This window comes from Colobus angolensis, unplaced genomic scaffold (genome assembly GCF_000951035.1).
Source record: "Colobus angolensis palliatus isolate OR3802 unplaced genomic scaffold, Cang.pa_1.0 Scaffold15, whole genome shotgun sequence".
NCBI lineage: Eukaryota > Metazoa > Chordata > Mammalia > Primates > Cercopithecidae > Colobus > Colobus angolensis.
Genome location: NW_012114599.1, coordinates 16,380,707 through 16,403,205, shown reverse-complemented (window position 1 = coordinate 16,403,205; position 22,499 = coordinate 16,380,707). Strand labels below are relative to the sequence as shown.

At 39.6% G+C, this 22,499-nt stretch overlaps 1 protein-coding gene across 1 annotated transcript in view; it reads left to right on the top strand.

Annotated features, from left to right (window-relative positions):
- Positions 1 to 22,499, top strand: part of LTBP1 (latent transforming growth factor beta binding protein 1) — a 282,394-nt gene that overhangs the window by 162,278 nt on the left and 97,617 nt on the right. The window contains 4 exon segments of the mRNA XM_011935989.1: positions 2,562 to 2,684; positions 9,839 to 9,961; positions 10,916 to 11,038; positions 18,949 to 19,071. Of these exon segments, the coding sequence (XP_011791379.1) occupies positions 2,562 to 2,684; positions 9,839 to 9,961; positions 10,916 to 11,038; positions 18,949 to 19,071 (492 nt within the window).

The window sequence follows — 22,499 nt, the reverse complement described above, 5'->3', positions numbered from 1 at the left end:
TGAGAAAGAATGAAAGTAGGTGATTTGAGAGAGATTTGAAAGGCAGATTGGTATTCCTGGGCAATAAACAATGAGAGGAAAGAGGGAGAGTAAAAGTAAGGACTCTAGAAGGTGTAACTCCCAGGTTTCTGACTTGAGCATTTGAGTAGATAATGGTACTAGATATTGGTATGGAAAATAACATAAAGAAAAGACAGGGGAGGGGTCAGTTTTGGCCAGAAAGACTCAGAGGTACCTGGAGGACATCAAGGTGATGTCCAGTACACTGACCAGCTGGATGCATGGTTCGGCAGTTTAGGAGAGAAATCTGGGCTAACGACACAATGCTGAATTAATTTTACACCATTTGCATCCTCCAGTTGGTTTTATGTGTGGCTGCTCTCTGGAGACCTTCCTTCTTTGTAGAGATTCTTCAGTGATATTTTACTGTCTTGCTGTTTTTTCAGGAGCATAGTTTCATTAAGGTCATGTACTTTCCATTCAAATTGTTCTATCTACGGTGATTGGCTTGACAGAATTCCGGTTCCATGCAATTATGTCTATAATAAGTAAAAGAAAGAATAAACACATCAGGCTACCCTAGATATTTCAAGGCATTCTGCTTCATCATTAATCATGAGTAGCCTAGAAAAATAGAAGTTTTATAAGTGTCTCCTAAATGGTAATCTGCACTGTCTGTTGATTTACTTTACCTAGAGAAAGTATAGTCTTAGAAATTGATTTTGCTGTTACATTCTACAGCCTTATAAATCACTTTCCCTGGTGCATGAATAATTAAAGAGAGCAATCCATACATTTCTGAACTTGCTAACATTTTTGAAACAAAACCAGATACTAAACATGACATTTTCCTGTTGCTGTCTGGAATTGCTATGCCTGGTGTCTAGGCTCATTCCCATTATTTACTTTGGCTCCAATACTTGGCTGCTTCTTTCAAGTTGTTTGCCTTCAGTGTTTACAGAAGTGGATTCCCACAACCAAGGAAAGGGTGGTTAATGAGTCAGTCTGGAAGTGCTATTTTTGTTGTCGTGGACTAGAGTCAGTTCACCATAATTAGTGATATTTTGTGAAAGCAACACAGAGCACCTAGGCGGTGCCATTTCCTTGGCTCTTCTCAATATGCGCAGGGAACACACCCAGGTGCACACTCACAGATACGTTTGCCATGTGTTAGTACAACTCCATTTCTGCATTCCATTGTAAGAAAGAATCCAGTCTTAATGCAATGCAAATGCATGCAATCTAGACTCTGGGTTGCTGAAGATTAGGTTTGTATTGTCAGTGTGCTTGTGACTGCCTTAAGAAGGTAGAAAACTTTACTGCTTTCGTGGTGTAGTGAGCACTGAAAAGTGAAACGGATGCTGTCACGTGTCTTTTCCTCCTCATTTGCCTGCCTTATGTTTAACATGCTTTGATTATGTTATAGACCCCTATCAGATTAAGCCTAAATTGTGACGTTGTATATATAGTTTTAGCATTTTGTGATTCAAGTTTTTCCTCTTTAAGTTTTTGCTTGTTGATACCTCCCTAGTGTCTGTCACTGCGACATACAGTGGACCTACCCAGGCCCATTCAAATGGAGCACAGAACTTACATATTTATTTTTGAAAAATAGTTATATATAGTAGGAACTTAATATTTTTAATGAAATCAATTTTAGATGATTTTCAATATAAATGCTGTGTTAGCAAATAATAAAAACAAACCCCAAGTCATGCATCCTCTCTTTCTTTAACTGTTTCTATCACTAGATTTAACTTTGCCTGTGACAGAAACTTACAGTCAGGTTAAAAGGATAGGCTTGGGTTCAAATCTTAGAATCACCCTTTTCTGTGTGGTCTTGGGCTGGTTACTGAACTTCTCTAAGCTTCAGTTCCTTCCTCCATAAAATGGTTGGCCCATATGGATTTTGTTCAAGTTAAATGAGATGGTGTTTGTAAAGCTTTTAATGTCCACATGTAGCAAGTGGTGCTGTTATTATCTACCTCTTCAGCCTGTACCCTACCTTCAGACGGCCCAGTAGGCTTGTATTTGTCCCTTAGCTTACTTGGTTTTTATCATATGAATTCACTGCCATTTTAGAGCTTTTTATTAGACTCTTTTTCACCTTTCTGTTAAAACTTCCCTGTGATTTCTCTGGATCATGAGTCATATCTTTTGCTTTTGTGAACTCTCCCATCCTACTGAATTCATCAGTTTCCAAAATAGACCTCAACCCATCTTTGGTTCTTTGGAAAATTCTTTCTTGTAGAGACATTGCGCCAAATCTCCCCTCTCTTCCTTCCTCCCCCCTACAACAAGCCATCTTTACTTCTTGAATTTACTCATAGAGCATATTTGGTTCTGAGTTACTTTCAGAAGGTAAGTTAAAGTATAGAACCGTCATCCATTTAGCTCACAAGAAGCTGCTTTTTCTCCTTTAGGCTAATTTGAAAGTTTATCTTTAAGAATCTGCCTGGTCTTCTGAAGGTCTACTGTTTCCATTTCTAACCAAATTTAACTTTATCCATGTTTTCTTTTTCTTCTTTTTTTGTTCTTTCCATTACGCAACATTCTTCAAGATGTGGACGAGTGCCTGGAACCAAACGTCTGCACAAATGGTGATTGTTCCAACCTTGAAGGCTCCTACATGTGTTCGTGCCACAAAGGCTATACCCGGACTCCGGACCACAAGCACTGTAAAGGTAAATACTGCCATCAAGTTTCCCATTTTTATTTAAACTTCATTTAAAGATAGATTAGCGCAATTAGCCTTAGAAAAAGGAACCCTGCTACCTGTGTTTATTTTGACCGAGCGACTCAGAGCACATATTGGTTGGCCTGGCTGAAAGTGGCTCCTGGCTGTGGTTAAATACAGAGCATATCTATTTACTTGAAGGGAAACAATGTATTTTTGCAGAGTGTCTGTAAGCCACAGATCTGTTCATCTAAATTTTTTTTCTCATTATAAAAGCAATACACACAGTTGCACAACTCTGTGAATATATTAAAAACCGTTGAATTGTACATTTTAAACAGAATTGTATAGCATGTGAATTATTTCTGAATAAAGTTGATATTAAAGAAACCAATATATACTCATTTGAGAAAATTTAGCAAATACAGAGAGAGAAAAAGTAAGAATCTCACATAATCTCATTAATGAATATTCATATTTCATGGATATTGTAAAAAAAAGATGTTGTTCTATGTAGAATTTTATATCTTGCTTTTTGCCACTTAATAGTATACCTCCCATAAGCATTTTACATTCCATTCATACTTTTTTTCAAATGTTATTTTTAGAGGCTGTACAATATTCTAGTATATTGCCATATCACAATTTTCAACTTCTCATTAGTGAGCAAAACTGGTACAGGTCTCTCTCTCTCTCTTTTTTTTTTTTTTTTTTTTTGAGCTAAAGTCTCACTCTGTTGCCCAGGCTGGAGTGCAGTGGCGCGATCTTGGCTCACTGCAACCTCCACCTCCCAAGTTCAAGTGATTCTCCTGCCTCAGCCTCCTGAGTAGCTGGGATTACAGGCACCCACCACCACGCCTGACTAATTTTTGTTTATTTGTTTGTTTCTTTGTTTTTGGTGTTTCTTTGAGACACAGTCTTGCTCTCTCCCCCAGGCTGGAGTGCTGTGGCACGATCTCGACTCACTACAATCTCCGCCTTCTGAGTTCTAGCGATTCTCCTGTCTCAGCCTCCTGAGTAGCTGGGATTACAGGTGCCTCCCACCATGCCCAGCTAATTTTTGTACTTTTAGTAGAGACGGGGTTTCACCATGTTAGGTAGGCTGGTCTTGAATACCTGACCTCGGCCACCTTGGCCTCCCAAATTGCTGAGATTACAGGCGTGAGCCACTGCACCCAGCCAGGTCTCTTTTAAAGATAAACTTTTGTCTGAACTTTAGAATTATTTCTTTATTCATAAAAGTGGAATTATGGTTATTGGGTACAATGTTCTGTTTTTGTTTTTTTTTTATACAGAGTCTCACTCTGTCACCCAGGCTGGAGTGCAGTGATGCAATCTCGGCTCACTGCAACCTCCGCCTCCCAGGTTCAAGCGATTCTCCTGCCTCAGCCTCCCGAGTAGCTGGGACTACAGGCTCCTGCCATCATGCCTGGCTGATTTTTGTATTTTTAGTAGAGACGAGGTTTCACCATATTGTCCAGGCTGGTCTCGAACTCCTGACCTTGTGATCTGCCTGCATCAGCCTCCCAAAGTGCTGGGATTACACGCGTGAGCCACCACGCCCAGCAAAAATGTTCTGAATTTTTTTACTATTTGGTTTTGTTTTTGTTTTTATAATTGGCATATAATAATTGTCCATATTGTACATATTTATAGGGTACAGAGTGATATTTTGATGCATATATTGTATCATGGTCTTTTTACTATTTTTACAGGAGAACATTCTCGTTTCAAATATATATTTATTTTAATTCTAAAAAGGTTTAATATTTGTTTTATATGCTCATTCCCTTTAGCAATTCTCTGAACACTTCTAATTTTTAAACATTTATTTTATACACTTATTTAACATTTATATTTCTTTTTAAAATTTCCATTAATATCATTTCTCATTTGTCAGGCTTTTTATTTTTTGAATCAATGTATATGAACTCTTTTTATATGTAATACATATCTAAATGTATGTACACATGGCCGGGCTTAGCACTTTGGGAGGCCCAAGGCAGGTGGATCACCTGAAGTCAGGAGTTCGAGACCAGCTTGGCCAACATGGCGGAACCCTGTCTCTACTAAAAATACAAAAATTAGCTGGGCCTGGTGGCATGCGCCTGTAATCCCAGCTACTCAGGAGACTGAGGCACAAGAATCACTTGAACCCAAGAAGCAGAGGTTGCAGTGAGCTGAGATCATGCCACTGCACTCCATCCTGAGTGACAGAGCAAGACTCAAAATAGAGTCTCAATGATAATAATAAATGTATGTACATTACATATACATTTTTGGTGGTACACTCTTGTAATTTCTCTAAGTCTTTCCTAATTTTTCTTTTTAAGATTTTAAAAAATTTTTTTCATATGGTCAAATCTGTGGATTTTTTTCTTTTCTGCTTACTTTTACATCTAAAAGTATGTTCTAGCAAAGGGCAAAAGAGAAAATAAGTAAAAATGTTCTTCTTAAGTGTCTTGATGTAAGTGAAGGATCTAGGGTGATAATTAATTTCTCACTATGGTAGGCACCCTGGTATCTTGTAAGAATTGAGGCCTCTTCTACTGGCAGTAGGGAACGTGCAGGCATCTCAATTTGATGCCTTGCTCCCATAATATAGCAGAGCAGCGGTGGATCTTGGCCACTCCTAGTGGAACGTCTAACGTAGGCACACCTCCATTTCTCCTGGTCCCTTCTCTTTTGGCTCACATTCACAGTTTCCTACTGACTTCTTAAGCCAGGCATCTCCTCAGACCAAATTAAATATGAGAAGCATCTGAAAGGTATTATTTCTTCCCCCATACACTGGATCAGTAGTGAATGAGGATCTCAAGCCTTAGGAGTCATGGTTCATCTTTGATTGCTATATCTAGTTTATTTTCATATCCTGCCATTTTATCTTCTTTCATCCTAATCGGCCTAATTTTTTTCATCTGCTTGTTGATAAAAACTCTTGTAATCTGTCCTCCTCCTTCATATTCCAAACTTAGTTGTCATAGTCACATTCTTCAGCTAGCATTCTCTGACCATCCAAATCAATGTCACAACTGCCCTGTGAAGATTCTGTGCTGATTTGGACCCAAGTACTTGTTCAAGATTATCCTGCCTTTCATATTCATCTTCTTCCTCACTGCTTACCTGATGTGGCTCTTCCAGTGGTTCATGGTATGACCTTGGGTGAATAATCTCAGGTTTCCAGACATTGTGTCATCCCTAAAATTAGAGAATCAGACTTTCTAATGGGACGCTCAAAGTAGGCACATGTTGAATGAATGACTCATTACCACTGTCTTGCTCTCGGCCATTGCCATCCCAGCTGAGCCTGGGAAAGATTGGTTGGGGAGACAAGACAACTAATGGCTCTCTCATATCCAGGATTATATTATATATTAAAGTCTAGTATTTAGGTTTTTATTAAGGCAGTATATCAGATCCTAGTCCTGATGCGTAGAAGCTGTGTGAGCTTGGATAAGTTATGGTATCTTACTTCACTAAGCCTTACTTTTCTCATCTACAAATAAAAGGGAACAATAATGGTACCTGTTAGAGTTGATATGAGGATTGCATGAAGTAATATAGGGACAGAGATCACGTAGAGAGAATGAATTAATGCAGGAGAGCATGACGTGGTGGTGGTGGTGTTTGCTAAATTAGAGGCATAAACAAAGTTTTGTTAAAACCAAAAAGTGTGTGGCTAACTCTGCTTGTGTGCTTCTGGGAAAGCTTCACAAAGGTATTGCTATTTGAACTTGGTCTTGAAGTATTGAATACAAAGGGGAGTAAAAGTTGGCAGGCAGAGGAAGCAGCACATGCCAAAGCTTAGAGGTGAAAAAGGGCTATTACTTCCACTTGGCATTTAACCTTGCCCTCTACTGCCATTACAGCCTGGAATGCATTAACTCATTCTTCCCACTTGATCTCTGTCCCTGTATTATTTCATGTAATCCTCATACCAGCTCTAGGAGGAAGCATTATTGTTCCCCCCACTCCTTTTTTTTTTTTAGCAGATGAGAAAGCTCACACAGCTTCTACATGTCAGAGCTAGGATCTGATATACTGCCTTATTTATTGAGATGGAGTCTTGCTGTGTCGCCCAGGCTGGAATGCAATGGCGCAATCTCAGCTCACTGCAACCTCTGCCTCCCGGGTTCAGGTGATTCTCCTGCTTCAGCCTCCTGGGTTACTGGGACTACAGGCACGTGCCACCACACCTGGCTAATTTTTGTATTTTTAGTAGAGATGGGGTTTCACCATGTTAGCCAGGATGGTCTCCTGACCTTGTGATCCGCCCACTTCATCGTCCCAAAGTGCTGGGATTATAAGCATGAGCCACCATGCCCGGCCCTGTCACTAAACTCGAGACTTTATTTGGATTTCACAAGTTTTTCCAATCACGTCCTCTTTCTGTTCCAGGATCCAGTCCAGGATACTACATTGCATTTACTTGTCTTGTCTCCCTAATGAATCTTTCCCTAGTTTTCATGATGTTATCTGTCTTAAAGAGTATAGGCCAGAATCCTGTAGCTTTTCCCCACTCTGGATCCGTCTGATGTTTTCTCATGATTAAACTGGGGTCATGGGTTTTTGGGAAGAAGAACACAGGGTTGAAAGGCTCTGATCATCATATAATTTCAGGTGTACATTCACATGTCAGGGGAGTGTGATATTCTTGGCACAAAAGAAAGAAGACATTTGTCTGGCATGCATATTTTATTAGAAAGCTTTCTTTTGGCTCAGAAATGTTATCCCTCATTAGAAAATAAAAATATTTTTATCCCTAGAATCAATCTATCTTTGTTCCCTTTGGTCATTTTAAAGACCCAAAGATCACCTTGTTCAAGATAACTGTGTTGCCTCAAGTTATTCCAAGTGTATGTGTCATTACTTGTCATGAATTACTCCTGACATTCTTAGCAACATAAATGAGTCAGTTATGTAAGATGTCTGGCATACCCTGACAGTCCTTGGAATGGAGGGTCTATCTCTGCTGCAGACATCTTCACATGGGACTGCGTAATTTGTTGTCTTCTATGAGAAAGTCAAAAAGAGTCCAAAGCACTAAAAATGTTGTCAGATGTTATGTGAGAGATCCAGCCAGCTACAAGAGCTATTGTTGGTCTTCAGTTCGTGAATTGACATCCCAAGTATTTTATAGAATGTGCTAAAAGAAAATAGTGACGTAGGCTGATCTTTGCTGGCAACCATTCCTACAGCTAAGAGACTTAGAGTGTCTGAAAGGTATAAAATAATCTTTAAAATGAAAGTTACCTTGTTTAATTTCTCTATGGACAGGCAACATTGGCAGACAGGAATTATTTACAAGTAAAAGAGACCAATAACACAATTGGTAAAACAAAAGTTTTTAATCAAGTAAAGTAATTGCTATGAAATATTAAAGAAAATAAGAAACAAATTTTTGAACTCCAATTACATTAATACTTTGTGTGAGCCCTATTTCAGGAAACTGTTTCAATATTTCAATAGCAATTTCAACTATTTCAGGAAGGGATAACCTGATACCTTGCTTATATCTGGATAAATTTAAAAAGTTAATGCCCCATTAGAGGTTAAGAAATGAAACTTTGCAGCCAGGCGTGGTGGCTAATGCCTGTAATCCCAACACTTTGGGAGACTGAGGCAGGCAGATCATGAGGTCGAGAGATCGAGACCATCCTGGCCAACATGGCGAAACCCTGTCTCCACTAAAAATACAAAAATTAGCTGGGCACAGTGACTCATGCCTGTAATCCCATCACTTTGGGAGAATGAGGCAGGTGGATCATGAGATCAAGAGATCAAGACTATCCTGGTCAACAGTGGTGAAACTCCCTCTCTACTAAAAATACAAAAATGAGCTGGGCAGGAGGCTGAGGCAGGAGAATCGCTTGAATCTGGGAAGCAGAGGTTGCAGTGAGCCGAGATAGCACCACTGCACTCACTCCAGCTTGGTGACAGAGTGAGACTCCTTCTCAAAAAAAAAAAAAAAGAAATGAAACTTTGCTCAGGGTAAACAGGTAATTGTCAATAATACTTGAGTGAAAGGCCTATACAGTTAATTGAATTTTCCTGACAAACACTTTTAGATGCATTTTAAATAAGAAAATTTGAAGAAAACAACAGTCATATGTTGATCTATAGGACATGATTTTTTAAAAATCCCCCCTTTTTTTTATTACTTTATTACTCCTTTTAGTTTAGGGCTCCTTTCTCCCCCTGTGAGTAGAGGGCTTATGTGTTTTATATCTATTCCCTTCGGTAATCTTCACAACAAACCTGTCATGTAGGTGATGAAGATTGGTTGTACCTATCATGTTTTAATAATCATAGACTCTTACAAGATGGCTAGCCGTTCTGCAGAACATTCTGAGGTTGTATTTGCACTGACAAGGCAAGACAGCATTATCTGCTTAGGTCAGACCAATATAATGGCCAAACAAAAACATCTGGAAAACTCGACTCTTACCAGACGTGTTCAAATTATTGATGAAGCCAGTCCTTTACTTCACTTGTGTAACTTCGCATACATGACATTTTCTAGGACACTTATTAAGAATTATATTCTTTCTCAGTTAGTGGTTTTATCTTCAGTCAAAGCATGTTTAAAAATCCTCACTTGTCACTTTCTCCTTTGGTATTCAGCAGTCATCATAATACTACCATTTCTCTTGGCTTTCCTTGTTACTTTGAAAATGAGCCAGAGTTCTTTATACAACTATTTGGCCTTATAGTTCAACTTCTAGATAAAGTAGAACTATCTGTTTCCTTCCGTAACTGCTTATGTTTTTGGTTTTGTTTTTCAAATTCCTAGTAGAGTTTTACTTCTGACTTCTTTCATGAAACTAAACAGGTCTACAAATTGTCTAAGCGTCGTTATGTTGTATCAGGTTCTGCCTTCTGTTTGCAACTCTAAAATATTTCGACATTGACGGTGAGGAGTATGATTATTATAAGTAGCTTACTGATTTATTGTCTATTTGTAGTTACTTCTATTCTATAGTTCAGTGTCCTGAGGTTGATACAACAGCATAGGTGTTGTGATACATACTAAAGTGTGTAGTGCCAGACATAAGTACTACTATTATTTTTGTAACACTAACTCCAGAATGCATTGCAGGGAGCACTGCATTCTCCTGGGTAGTCTCTTTTTCAGAAAAATTGCCATTGTTGTGTTTGCAGATATTGATGAATGTCAGCAAGGGAATCTATGCATAAACGGGCAGTGCAAAAATACCGAGGGCTCCTTCAGGTGCACCTGTGGGCAGGGGTACCAGCTGTCGGCAGCTAAAGACCAGTGTGAAGGTAAGAGTGTAGTAACATGAACTACTGAAACTTCAGCTTAAAGCACCTGAGCTGAAAAAACGTACCCTCAATCAAATGAGGGTACCTTTTAAAAATTACCTAGATAATTGCATTATAGTGCCAGAAAGCCAGGGTCTTAAACATAAGTTAGGAAAGTCAATAAAACAAGATGGAAGACCATTAAATTTGAAAACCTATGGCATTAGCTATCAATGGCTAGGCATTAGTATTAGGAAGAAAAATTATTGCTCTATGTGTAATTCTTTACTGCAGAAGGTAATTTCCATTTAAACACGTAAATTAATTTAAAGGTTTTATATGCTTGGATTTCAGCAATTAGAAAGTCATTATTTCGGGCTGCTTTATGCTGTGGAATGTTAATAACCTTAATTTTTTGTATTTAGTGTTGAAAAATTTTTGCCTTTTGAAAAATCGTTAAAGAAGACTTCTTAGTAAAAATAATGTTCCCCTTAGAGATAAAGTTTGCAAAATATGTTCTGTTCTTACAGGTGATAGTGAACATTCTGGATTTGCTGGAGTTGACCTTAGACTTTTTAAATAAATATTTCATTGAATTTCACACAGAAATACTTCACTTCCCAATAAGTATGTGCTTCCTGAACTTGAAGATATTTTGATCTCACCTGTGTCAACCACAAATGTCCAGAGTTCTTGAGGGGAAACACCATTTCTTGTTTAAGAACAGAATCCACACACAGAATTGGTATAAGGCCAATTGTTTTATAAAGAAACAATATCCATGTCTTCATGTATACTCTGAATATTCGATAAGCAAAAAGTCTCCTGAGATAGTATTACAAAAAGGACAATATATGATGGTCATTACTTGTATCAACACTGTCTTTCTAGAATTTACACTGATCCAATTGAGACTGATTGAAAATGTTTTTGAAGCACCACTTCTACAGTTTCTTTGTATTCTCTTGCTCATAGACATTGATGAATGCCAGCACCGTCATCTCTGTGCTCATGGGCAGTGCAGGAACACTGAGGGCTCTTTTCAGTGTGTGTGTGACCAGGGTTACAGAGCATCCGGGCTTGGAGACCACTGTGAAGGTAAGAATTGCTCCTGATTTCAGAATCATAAAATGCCCAGATTGGAGGGAAATCTGGGCATCTTTTCAGCCTTGATCCTTTGAGCCCAATCTCTTTATTTCGTAGTGAAGACATTAGGTCCCTGCACAGTGTCTTCCCCGGGGCCACACAAATAATTCAAAGAAGGGAGCAGAGTCCAGATTTTCTTTGCACTGCTTGGAGCTGTCTTTTAGACTTGTGCCAGCCAAAGGCATAAAAGAATCAGTTTAACTTTACCAGCTATAGATGGTTTATCCTGGGTGCATAGTTGAACTGTAACACCTTATTTATGCAGAACCAATTTCCAAATGTTCCAAATAAGTAAATACAACTTCAGTTTCCGGGTAATTGGAAGGTTTTTCAGAGCCAAACGTCAATTCAGTTTTTGGCTTTTTGCATAAAATATTTCTGAAAGATATCCCACGTGTCCAGCATCGTGCAGTCATCAACCACTTCCACTACTTGTTTGGCTAAGAAGCTCTCTGCAGTGGTTGGATGCCTGAACCAGGCCTGCTTATGGAGAGGGGAATATCTTCTCCCAGTGGACTTCTTTTTCACTTTTACCACCAGTCTGTCCCTTGTGACCTTGCTCTGTGTTCATTGTCCGCCTAAGGAACAAGCTTTTCCCCAGCCCACCTGGGGCTTCGCTGCATTTAGAGCCTGTCAGTTGTGAAACCAGAAATAGGAGTGTTGGCAGGGTTGTGTCTCCCATGCAGGGTCTGAGATTTTGAAGGAGGGTCTGAACCCCACCTTTGAGAGAAGTGGATGAGCCTGTTGGTGAATGGTTTCATGACACGTGTTTCAGCAGCCCCAAATCCTTTTTCACTACCAGTCCGGTTGATTGGGAAAGATCCATTGTCGTTTACAGCATCTGCATTCCTGACCAGAGAACTTGGCACAAGCAGTCACAAGTGGCTGAGTCCCCATATCCTCCTGCTGCTGGGAGTGTAAAATGAGCCGACCCTCGGGAAGGTGATTTTGGCAGTGTTTTAAAGGCCTTAAAGTGTATACTGGTAATGAATCAGTAAATCAACTTCTAAGATTTTATCCTAAGGTAATCATGTTCCTCAAAGAGTTAATAACACCAGTGAAAAGTTGTAATCAATATACCTATTGGGGCCGGACGTGGTGGCTCACGCCTGTAATCCCAGCTCTTTGGGAGGCCGAGGTGGGTGGATCACCTGACATCAGGACTTAAAGACCAGCCTGGCCAACATGCTGAAACCCCATCTCTACTAAAAAAAACACAAATATTAGCTGGGCCTGGTGGCACGCACCTGTAGTCCTTGCTACTCAGGAGGCCGAGGCAAGAGAATTGCTTGAACCTGGGAGGCGAAGGTTGCAGTGAACCGAGATCGCACCACTGCACTCCAGCCTGGTGACAGAGTGAGACTCTGTCTCAAAAAAAAAAAGAAAGAAAGAAGAGAAAATTAGCCAGGCATGATATGGGCGCCTATAATCCCAACTACTCGGGAGGCTGAGGCAGGAGAGTGGCCTGAACCAGGGAGGCGGAAGTTGCAGAGAGCTGAGATAACACCACTGCACCAGCCTGGGTGTGACAGAGCGAGACTGTCTCAAAAAAATAATATATATATATACACACACACACACACCCCTGTTGAGAAATAGGTCAGATAAGTGATAATATAAGATATGACTACGTATGAAAAAGTTGTGTTTTGGGAACTCTCTAATATGTGGGTAAACGATAATGATTCAAGGTAGTGGCATCCCAAGGTGGGAGGGTCGGTCATGTTGGAGGGAGCCGTTTATGGAAGAATCTATTCTAGAACTAAGTAACTGGTAAGGTATATGCTAGGGCAGTGGTCCCCAATTTTTTGGCACCAGGGACCAGTTTCGTGGAAGACAGTTTCCTGGATGGGGTGAGGGGGTGGCTTCAGGATGAAACCGTCCCACCTCAGCTCGTCAGGCATTAGTTAGATTCTCATGAGGAGCATGCAACCTAGATCCCTCACGTGCGCAGTTCACAAGAGGGTTCACCCTCCTGTAAGAATCGAATGCAGCTGCTGATCTGTCAGGAGGTGGAGCTCAGATGGTAATGCTCCCTCCTTGCTGCTCACCTCCTGCAGTGCGGCCCAGTTCCTAACAGGCCGCGGACCCGTACCAGTCCATGGCCCAGGGATTGAGGACCCCTGTGCTAGGGCACTGAACACATAAGCTGACCATCCGCATCTCTTCTGTCCTGATTCCTGGCCGAGCCAAGAAGGAACTGCACCGCTGATTAAGTCTTGTGTAACTCATGTTCATCGGAGGACATGTTCCTCTGCTTTGCCTCTTTTAATGTGTAAGCATCTTAACAGAAGTTTAAGGTTTTTATTCCAAAAACATCCATTTCATGAAAAGTCACACAAAAAATTTTAGCAAACTTGTTCTTCATTATTAATGTATGTAAGATATGATTATGTTCCATAAGAAAGCTTCTTTTAGAATATATAATCAGGCCCTTTTCTTTTAAAGTCAGGACTAGTTTCCCTAGTATAATGGGTTATAAATAGGACTGGAGTCCATCCAACTAATTTAGAGCTCCCTTTGAAACTATGTTAGCACTTCAGCCTGCTAATTCCCAGCTAGCAATGTTTCTGACCCTCCCCAGTGATATTTAGCCATAATTAACTAAGTTGTGACTGTTCACATGCCTCTCACAGCTGTGCAAGGAAGAGTCATCTTTCTTGTTGGCTTTTATATCTACATGTGTAATTTTCCCCTAATAGCTCTGGCAAAGACCTTGTTTTCTGACGGTATTGTCCTGTCATCCTGCTGGCCTCCTCGTAGCGTCAGAATCCCAAGTGTTGTGCCTGCTTCTGTGCGCTACTGACTCCGGCATGCTTGGTAGCCACTCATTCTGTGATAATGAGGGTGCCTCAATTGTCCTCATTCTCAGGGGTCTTGAGCATCTCAGCTTTCAAAGGCTCTGTCTGTGACTCGTTCCCTCCAAGCACAGTCTTTAATCTCGTGTCTACCTTAACTTTTCCTCACTAAGGTTGCTCCCTTCAGTCCCTTACAAAGCTGAGAAGATGACTCATTACTTACGATGTCTTTCCCTTTCCCTCTGTGCCCTTTGCTCTTGGTCATTTATTTGTGGACAAAATTTTAAAAAGGTGGAAAGGTGGGATAGTATTTCTTTCTGGTATTTCTTTCCAAATCAGAGTCATTCGTACATTCACTTATGTATTCGTTCAAATACTTATTTAGTGTGGAACTTGTGCCGGGCACTGTTCTAGGCATAGTACAATAAACCAAACAGAAATTCCTTCCCTTGTGTAGCTTACATTGTAGTGTGGGAGATAACAAAAAAATACAATAAATGGCCGGGCGCCGTGGCACACGCCAGTAATCCCAGCACTTTGGGAATTCCGAGGTGGGTAGATCACGAGGTCTGGAGATCGAGACCATCCTAGCCAACATGGTGAAACCCCGTCTCTACTAAAAACAAAAATAAAAATAAAAAAATAAAAATTAGCTGGGCGTGGTGGCACACGCCTGTAGTCCCAGCTACTCAGGAGGCTGAGGCAGAAGAATCGCTTGAACCCAGGAGGAGGCGGAGGTTGCAATGAGCCAAGATCACACCATTGCACTCCAGCCTGGGCAACAGAGTGAGACTCTGTCTCAAAATGTTTATGTATGATAAATAAGTAAAATATATAGTTTGTTAAATGGCAATACATTTTACAGAAAAAATAGAGTGGGGTATATGGGGAGTGTTGAGGGAGGGTGGTGATTTTAAATAAAGAGGCAAGTAGAGGCCTCCCTGGGATGATAACATTTAATCATTTATGGGTAGAGCATTCAGTTCAGAGGAATAGCAGGTGCGGATGCCTGAGGAACCAGCCGTGTGGAGACATGAGGGACACCACATGGGCACTTTCCGTTTTCGATGCCCAAGATGAATATTCAAAGGAAGATATCTGAAAGGCAATTGGATCTATGCATTTGGAATTTAGGGGTGAGTTCTAGGCCATGAAATTGATTGGGAATGAGTATAGCTAGAAGAGAGATAAATCCCGGGCCCTCCAACATTCAGAAGTGAGGAAATGGGTAAGAACCAGCAAAGGAGATTGAGGGAAAAGTGGCAAGTGACAAAGGAGAAAACCCAGAATCCAAGAGAAGAAAGTGTTTCAAGGAGGAGGGAGTGATGAATTGTGTCAAATGTTATTGCTAGGTAACAGAAGGACCAAAAGTTAACCATGGGATTTTTAGCAAGCTGGAAGTAGTTGGTGACATCAGCAAGCTCAGTCTTGGTAGAAAGATGACAGTGATTCACTGTTCCTGCCCTTAAAACCTGTTACTCTACTTCTAGGAAAAATATATATTTTCACACTACCTCAGGTGGTGGTATGAAACAGTACCATATTGGGCTCTCTTAATGTTCAACCTTTTTATTGCTTTGAAGACAGATAAAGGCTTTGCAAAAAAAAAGAAATAATTAAACTAAACCTAACCCTAACATATGTTCAGCTTTCTAATGTATATAATTATTTATAAACACTTAATGCTCTTTTCCCTCACATTCATTTTTTGTCTTAGATTTTGGAAAAGAGAATCAAATTACTTTAAAGTAGCATGAACAGAGCCGGGCATGGTGGCTCACGCCTGTAATCCCAGCACTTTGGGAGGCTGAGGCGGACGGATCATGAGGTTAAGGGATCGAGACCGTTCTGGCCAACATGGTGAAACACCATCTCTACTCTACTAAAAATACAAAAATACAAAAATTAGTTGGGCGTGGTGGCGGGTGAGGCTGAGGCAGGAGAATTGCTTGAACCCGGGAGGCGGAGGTTGCAGTGAGCCGAGAAACACCGCTGCACTCTAGCCTGGCAACAGAGCGAGACTCCATCTCCAAAACAAAAGAAAAAAAAAACTGATTGTCTACTTTTCACCCATTAAAATAGTTGTAGAGCTATCAGAGTAAATGTGGAACAATCAGAGTTCTCATACGTTTCCTGTGGGAATGTAATTGCCACAGCCATTTTAGGTAACAGTTGTTCAAGACTTAAATATAACCCTATTCCATGACCCATGCATCCTTTTCCTGGGTATTTACTCAAAAAAGGTAAAAGCATATGTTTACACAAAGACTTATGATTCTAGAAATGTTTGTAGAAACCTTATTCACAATGGCCCAAATGGAAGCAACCCAAAATGCTCATCAAAAGGTGAATGAGTAAACAAATTATGGTGCATTCATCCAATGGAATTCTGCCCAGCAATAAAGACAGAGAACTATTGATACACACAACAACGTAGGTGAATCTCAAAACTATTATGCCGAGAGGAAGAAGCCCCCAAGCACAAAAGGAGTGAGAGGGAATGTGTTGGGGATGGAAATGCCTATTCCTTGATTGGGATGGTGGTCACAAGGATGTGTATACATTTGTCAAAACTCAATGAGCTGGCCAGGCGCAGTGGCCCAAGCCTGTAATCCCAGCACTTTGGGAGGCTGAGGCAGGCAGATCATGAGGTCAGGAGATCGAGACCATCCTGGCTAACACAGTGAAACCCCGTCTCTACTAAAAATACAAAAACATTAGCCGGGTATGGTGGCGAGCGCCTGTAGTCTCAGCTACTCGGGAGGCTGAGGCAGGAGAACAGCGTGAACCCGAGAGGCGGAGCTTGCAGTGAGCTGAGATGACGCCATTGCACTCCAGCCTGGGCGACAGAGCAAGACTCTGTCTCAAAAAAAAAAAAAAAACTCATTGAGCTAACTCTTAAGCAGATGAATTTATTTTATGTACATTATACTTCAGTAAAGTTAGAAAAACGCATTAAAGAAAAAGTTGAGAACCTGCCTTAGTTGAGACAAATTCACATCACCTGTGTTTTATGTTTTAGGGTCAGTACCTGGAAGCATTTTAATTCTGGGTGAACAGTCATTATAATAACTTGTTTTTATTTGATAGAAAGAAGTGATAAGGCACTCTCTTATTTCTCTTTGGTTTGCCCTGTGAATAGAACAGAAGCCAGTTAATTGGTTGATTGGATTCTAGGAGAAAAATGAAATTCGGTATCACCGTACTTGAACCAGACAGCGGGGCATATTAGACAGATGGCAACAGTCTCCATATTCACTTCTTCCTGGAATCGCTCATATTTTGGCAGCAATTATAATTATTTGCAAGAAATGCCATAAAATGCCAAATTCTGAGAAAACAAAGAAGGTTTTGTTCCTTAGCTTTCTTCATTGCTAATAACTTAAATCCTCACAGATACAACAGAAGAGGGGCTCATGGAGTACATTAGGAATAATGAGCTTTGACTAGGGGTAAACATGGTCATCAGCAGCCCTCGAGAAAGATCTGCCTGCGTTCATGTGGTGAAGGGGGGTCATTAATTGTCTTTCATTCTCACAGTCAAAGCTCATTATTGGTTACGTATACCACTGTTGGTTGTGCATTTGCTGTGAATTTTTTTTAACATTTTTAAACGTTATTTAAAACCCAGGCTACCTCAAACCTGTTTGTTACAGCTGCTGACTTAAGTGACTTAAACTAGGTTTTTGATCTTGTTGTTCTCCTTCCGTTCAAAAGTCCCTTCTCTTCTGACTCCCCCATGTTCAACCCTAGTGTGAAATTTACTATAAGTAAATTTACAGATATGCTTCTGTTACACCAAAGTTTTATTTTAAACTTTATGATACTCTTTGTCTAAATGCATATGACCCCTAAAGTTGATGCTATTATTTTGTCAGATAATTACATTTTGTGACAATTCTTGTGTTAAATTGGTTTGGACTTATAAAACAATGCAATATTTTGTGTTTAATACAATATCATTTGTTTATTTTATTGTTAATAATACAGTATAGTTTGTTTCTTTGAACAGACATTTCTCTTTGGGAACAAAGACCATGCTGAAAACTTTTAAATTTTTTCTGTAATGCATAATACAGGAGCTTGTATAAGTAGATCAAGTGTTGCTCAAGATATACTTAATAAGTATTTTTGAAATATTTTAAGTCTTTATCATCACCAACAACATAATCAAATAAATTATTAATTGCTTCAGAATTTTGACTTTTCCTCTTCCATTTAATTTCATTTGATGTTTAAAAGTTCCATTTCTTGGCCAGGTGTGGTGGCTTACACCTGTAATCTCAACACTTTGGGAGGCTGAGGTGGGCGGATCACTTGAGGTCAGGAGTTCAAGACCAGACTGGCCAACATGGTGAAACCCCATCTCTACTAAAAATACAAAAATTAGCTAGGCGTGGTGGTGGGCGTCTTTAATCCCAGCTACTGAGGAGGCTGAGGCATGAGAATCACTTGAACCCGGGAGGTGGAGGTTGCAGTGAGCCGAGATAGCACCACTGCGCTCCAGCATGGGTGACAGGCCAAGACTCTGTATCAAAAAAAAAAAAAAAAAAGTTTCATTTTTTGTTCAAAGCAAAACACCTTTTATTTTATTTTATTTTATTTTATTTTTTGAGACGGAGTCTCGCTCTGTCGCCCAGGCTGGAGTGCAGTGGCGCGATCTCGGCTCACTGCAAGCTCCGCCTCCCAGGTTTACGCCATTCTCCTGCCTCAGCCTCCCGAGTAGCTGGGACTACAGGCGCCCGCCATCTCGCCCGGCTAGTTTTTTGTATTTTTTAGTAGAGACGGGGTTTCACCGTGTAGACCAGGATGGTCTCGATCTCCTGACCTCGTGATCCACCCGTCTCGGCCTCCCAAAGTGCTGGGATTACAGGCTTGAGCCACCGCACCCAGCCAAAACACCTTTTAAAATGCTTTATTTAAAAAAATTTTTTAAAGTTGTCATGTATCAAAATTATGTATTATAAATGATATAAAATAGTGCACCTTTACATGTAAGAGAAATGTCTAATTTTCTGATATGTGATTTATTTGGTTTTTAAAATTTTTTAAATTGGTTTTTAGATATCAACGAATGCTTGGAGGACAAGAGTGTTTGCCAGAGAGGAGACTGCATTAATACTGCGGGGTCCTATGACTGTACTTGTCCAGATGGATTCCAGCTAGACGACAATAAAACATGTCAAGGTATTTCTTGCTGTCTTTTTTCCCCAGTCATTATTTATGTAATTCTTCAGTTCTGCCATGTTTCCAGATGATAGTCTGTGGTTTTGCCACGTGATTTGTATGTAAATAATCTATGTCAATTTTTGCTATTAAAATACCTGTCTTGGGTCCACATCAAGTGCAGGAAGGTGTTGCTTTGTCAACATAGTGTCACCTGAAACTCACACGAGTCAGAGCCGTGTCCTCGCTCTGCGTGCTTCCATGCTGAGGTCACCTGTACTTTACTGTTCCTTCCATGCTGTAACCTTGGTATTGGGTTCTAAATTGTCTTTATAGCGTCTTTTATGGACGTATTTTATTTTGTCTCATAGGTGATATTTATCTGTCCTTTTCTGACTCTGTTTTTACCCAGTGCCCACCATTGCTTTTTTTTTTTTTTTTGTGAGACAGAGTCTCCCACTTGTCACCCAGGTTGGAGTGCTGTGGCATTATCTCAGCTCACTGCATCCCCCACCTCCCAGGTTCAAGCGATTCTCCTGCCTCAGCTTCCTGAGTAGCTGGGATTACAGGTGCCTGCCGCCGGTCCCAGCAAATTTTTGTCTTTTCATGGAGACAGGGTTTCACCATCTTGGCCAGGCTGGTCTTGAACTCCTGACCTCATGATCCACCCACTTCAGCCTCCCGAAGTGCTGGGATTACAGGCATGAGCCACTGCACCTGTCTCACCATTGCTTTTCCTCTTCCTAAAAAGCCTCACTAATAATGTAGTCAAAATCATGAAGAAGGGGATCTTATATTTTTTCAATGTCCTGTCACGTTTAATCTTCCAAACTGTACAGTGCACGCAGGGTGCTAATAAAAACACGGCAACACGACACAGGTACTAATAATAACAATCACAGCATCTTTAACTGAGCTGCTTCAGTGTGCTAAGTACTGTAGATATCTTGATATCTCTTTGAATTCTTACAGCAACTTCAGAGGTAGCTTTTCTTGAATTCATTTTGTGCATGAGTAACTGAGGCTCCGAGAAGTTAATGAGTGTGCTGCTCTCTAATGAGTGGTAAAGTTGAGATTTGAACCCAGGATCTTTTCCCACTACTCTTCCCTACATTGCCATACCAATTATTGTTACATTTATAGCCAAAACAAAGAATAAAGTGAAATTAAGTGATTTCTCTCACAAGGTAGCCCATTGAGTCATTTCGACACCATGGCTAAAAAAATTAAATTCTCTAGATTCTGTATCCCAACACTTTTAGCTATACCTGACTTGCCCCACAAGCTTTCCTATATTTACTAGTATTAGTAAACCCATGTTTATATTTTCCACTGAAAATTCACACTTATTTTACCTTTATATCTTTTTATTTCTGATACCTGATAAATATTATTTTTTCTTATTGTTTATCTACCATTATGGACCTGTGTAGTGTATCCCAAAGCACAAATAGATAAAAAAATCATTGGAGTTACTTTTTGCCCACTATTACTGAATATGTATGATTTTTTTAAAATTCTGAATTGCCATAAATTATATCTCATCTCACGTGTCCCAAATAACAGTATTCTCGTAGGAGAAGATGGTGTCTATTCTCTAAGATAGTGGCCCTAGAATTATATATCTATATGACCAGTCACACCCATCTGTGTTTCAGAGATATGAAAAACATGGACCTTTGCCACAAGGTTTTTAAAAATTAATTCCTTTACTGACCCCAATATTTAAATATATACCTTCCTACACTTGATGTGTACCCAAGACAGATATTTTTAAAATCCCAAGGTTTAAATATACCATGTACCTCATTTGAGATCATGCATTTATTTGCCATCCTAATGCAATAAGGTGAAATTCAGTTTTTTCCAATGCAGAAATTAAATGTGCTTGGATTTAAAGCAAAAGAGAAGGAACATTTGAATTATAAATATATGTGAGAATATTTCCACTTTGGGACTATTACCTTTTAACAAAATGAATCTTGATTTATATAAAAATACCAAGAGATGGAAAAAAGAAAAGGGGGGGAAAACAAACCCTGAATCTTGTTTTTATTATAGGCTTTTTGGCTTAAAAGTATATTTTCTTTTCTAATTCTTCTCGTCACAATTTGTTTTAACCAAATACAGGCAAAACCAAATCTTAATAAAAATGGACCAAGATTTCATATTGCATAAATTTAACTTCTAGAGTTCAATCACACGGAACTAATTTAGTTATCTGATTCATTAATTGCACTACTCCGTTCTCTCAATATATTAAATTTGTGTCTGTGGTTTGATACCACCTCTCAAATATGCAACTACTCCAAACATACAGGGTTTTATTGACTGTCAATCATTATTAAGTTGACTTCATTCTCTGTCACGTTTATTCCTATTTTCCAGAATAAGTTAATATGTCTGAAAAATGTAAATCCAAATAAATGAGAAGCATTTCTGAAGTAGGTCTTAGTACTGTTTAAAGAATAGTGTCTGTGAATCTGTTTTATCACCCACCGCCTCCTATTAGAAGCTGTATGTGATGGCATATATACTCACCTTGTTTTGAATTATCTCTTTTCGCTATGTCACTAGAGCAGTTTTGTGATCTTTCACTCTGCCTGAAGTTAGTAGCCTACTTTTCTCTAATCCTTTGGTCATGTCAGCATTCTGTAGAGAGGTGTAGATTTCAGAGTTTGTTTAAATTCTGAAAATGTAATCGATGGCAATGCTAATAACCATGGACATGTTTGAATAACAGTGTGTGATAGGCATAAACTTTAAACCTTACCTAATGTTCTGAAAATACTTCTATATTCAGTAAGGCATTTTCGGTTGGAAGCATGTTTAAGATTTTCTTTCCCACACAAAACTAACGATGATATACAAACAGTATGGAAATTCCATGTTAATAGTCTCTTTAGAAATGTGGCAGGATACATTTGAGATTCAGAATGCAGTTCAGTTTCATGTTTTGATTTACGCATGCCAAATTATGAATTTCTGTGGAATCGCGGACCCATGAAAGAAACCCAACTTAAATATAATCTGGCTTTCAGCTCGAAGTTACTAGCAGCATAGTTTAGAAATGCCTCAATAAGTACAATCCAAATTGAATGCATATGTTTCCCTAGTTCCAAATATTCATGTTGTTCTTTCTTAGCAGTTTCCTGGAAAAAAAAAAAAAAAAAGAGTCTAGGAATTCATCTTCAGTTCCTGTCGTCAAACTTTTTAGACAATTATTTGTGTTAATCAGTGACTTTTTTGATGCAAAAACTTTGTGCACGTTATTCCTTATGCAAAGTTGCAAAGCAGGTATTTTTTTAAAGGATCACACTGAGACATAGTATAAAATAAGAAGGGGGATCAATAAGATGGATATAGGTCCTGGGCTTGATCGCCAGGCCAGTGGAACTTCATGTCACCTTCTTCCTCAGATAGAGGTAATTCTTGGGCAGCAGGTTGGA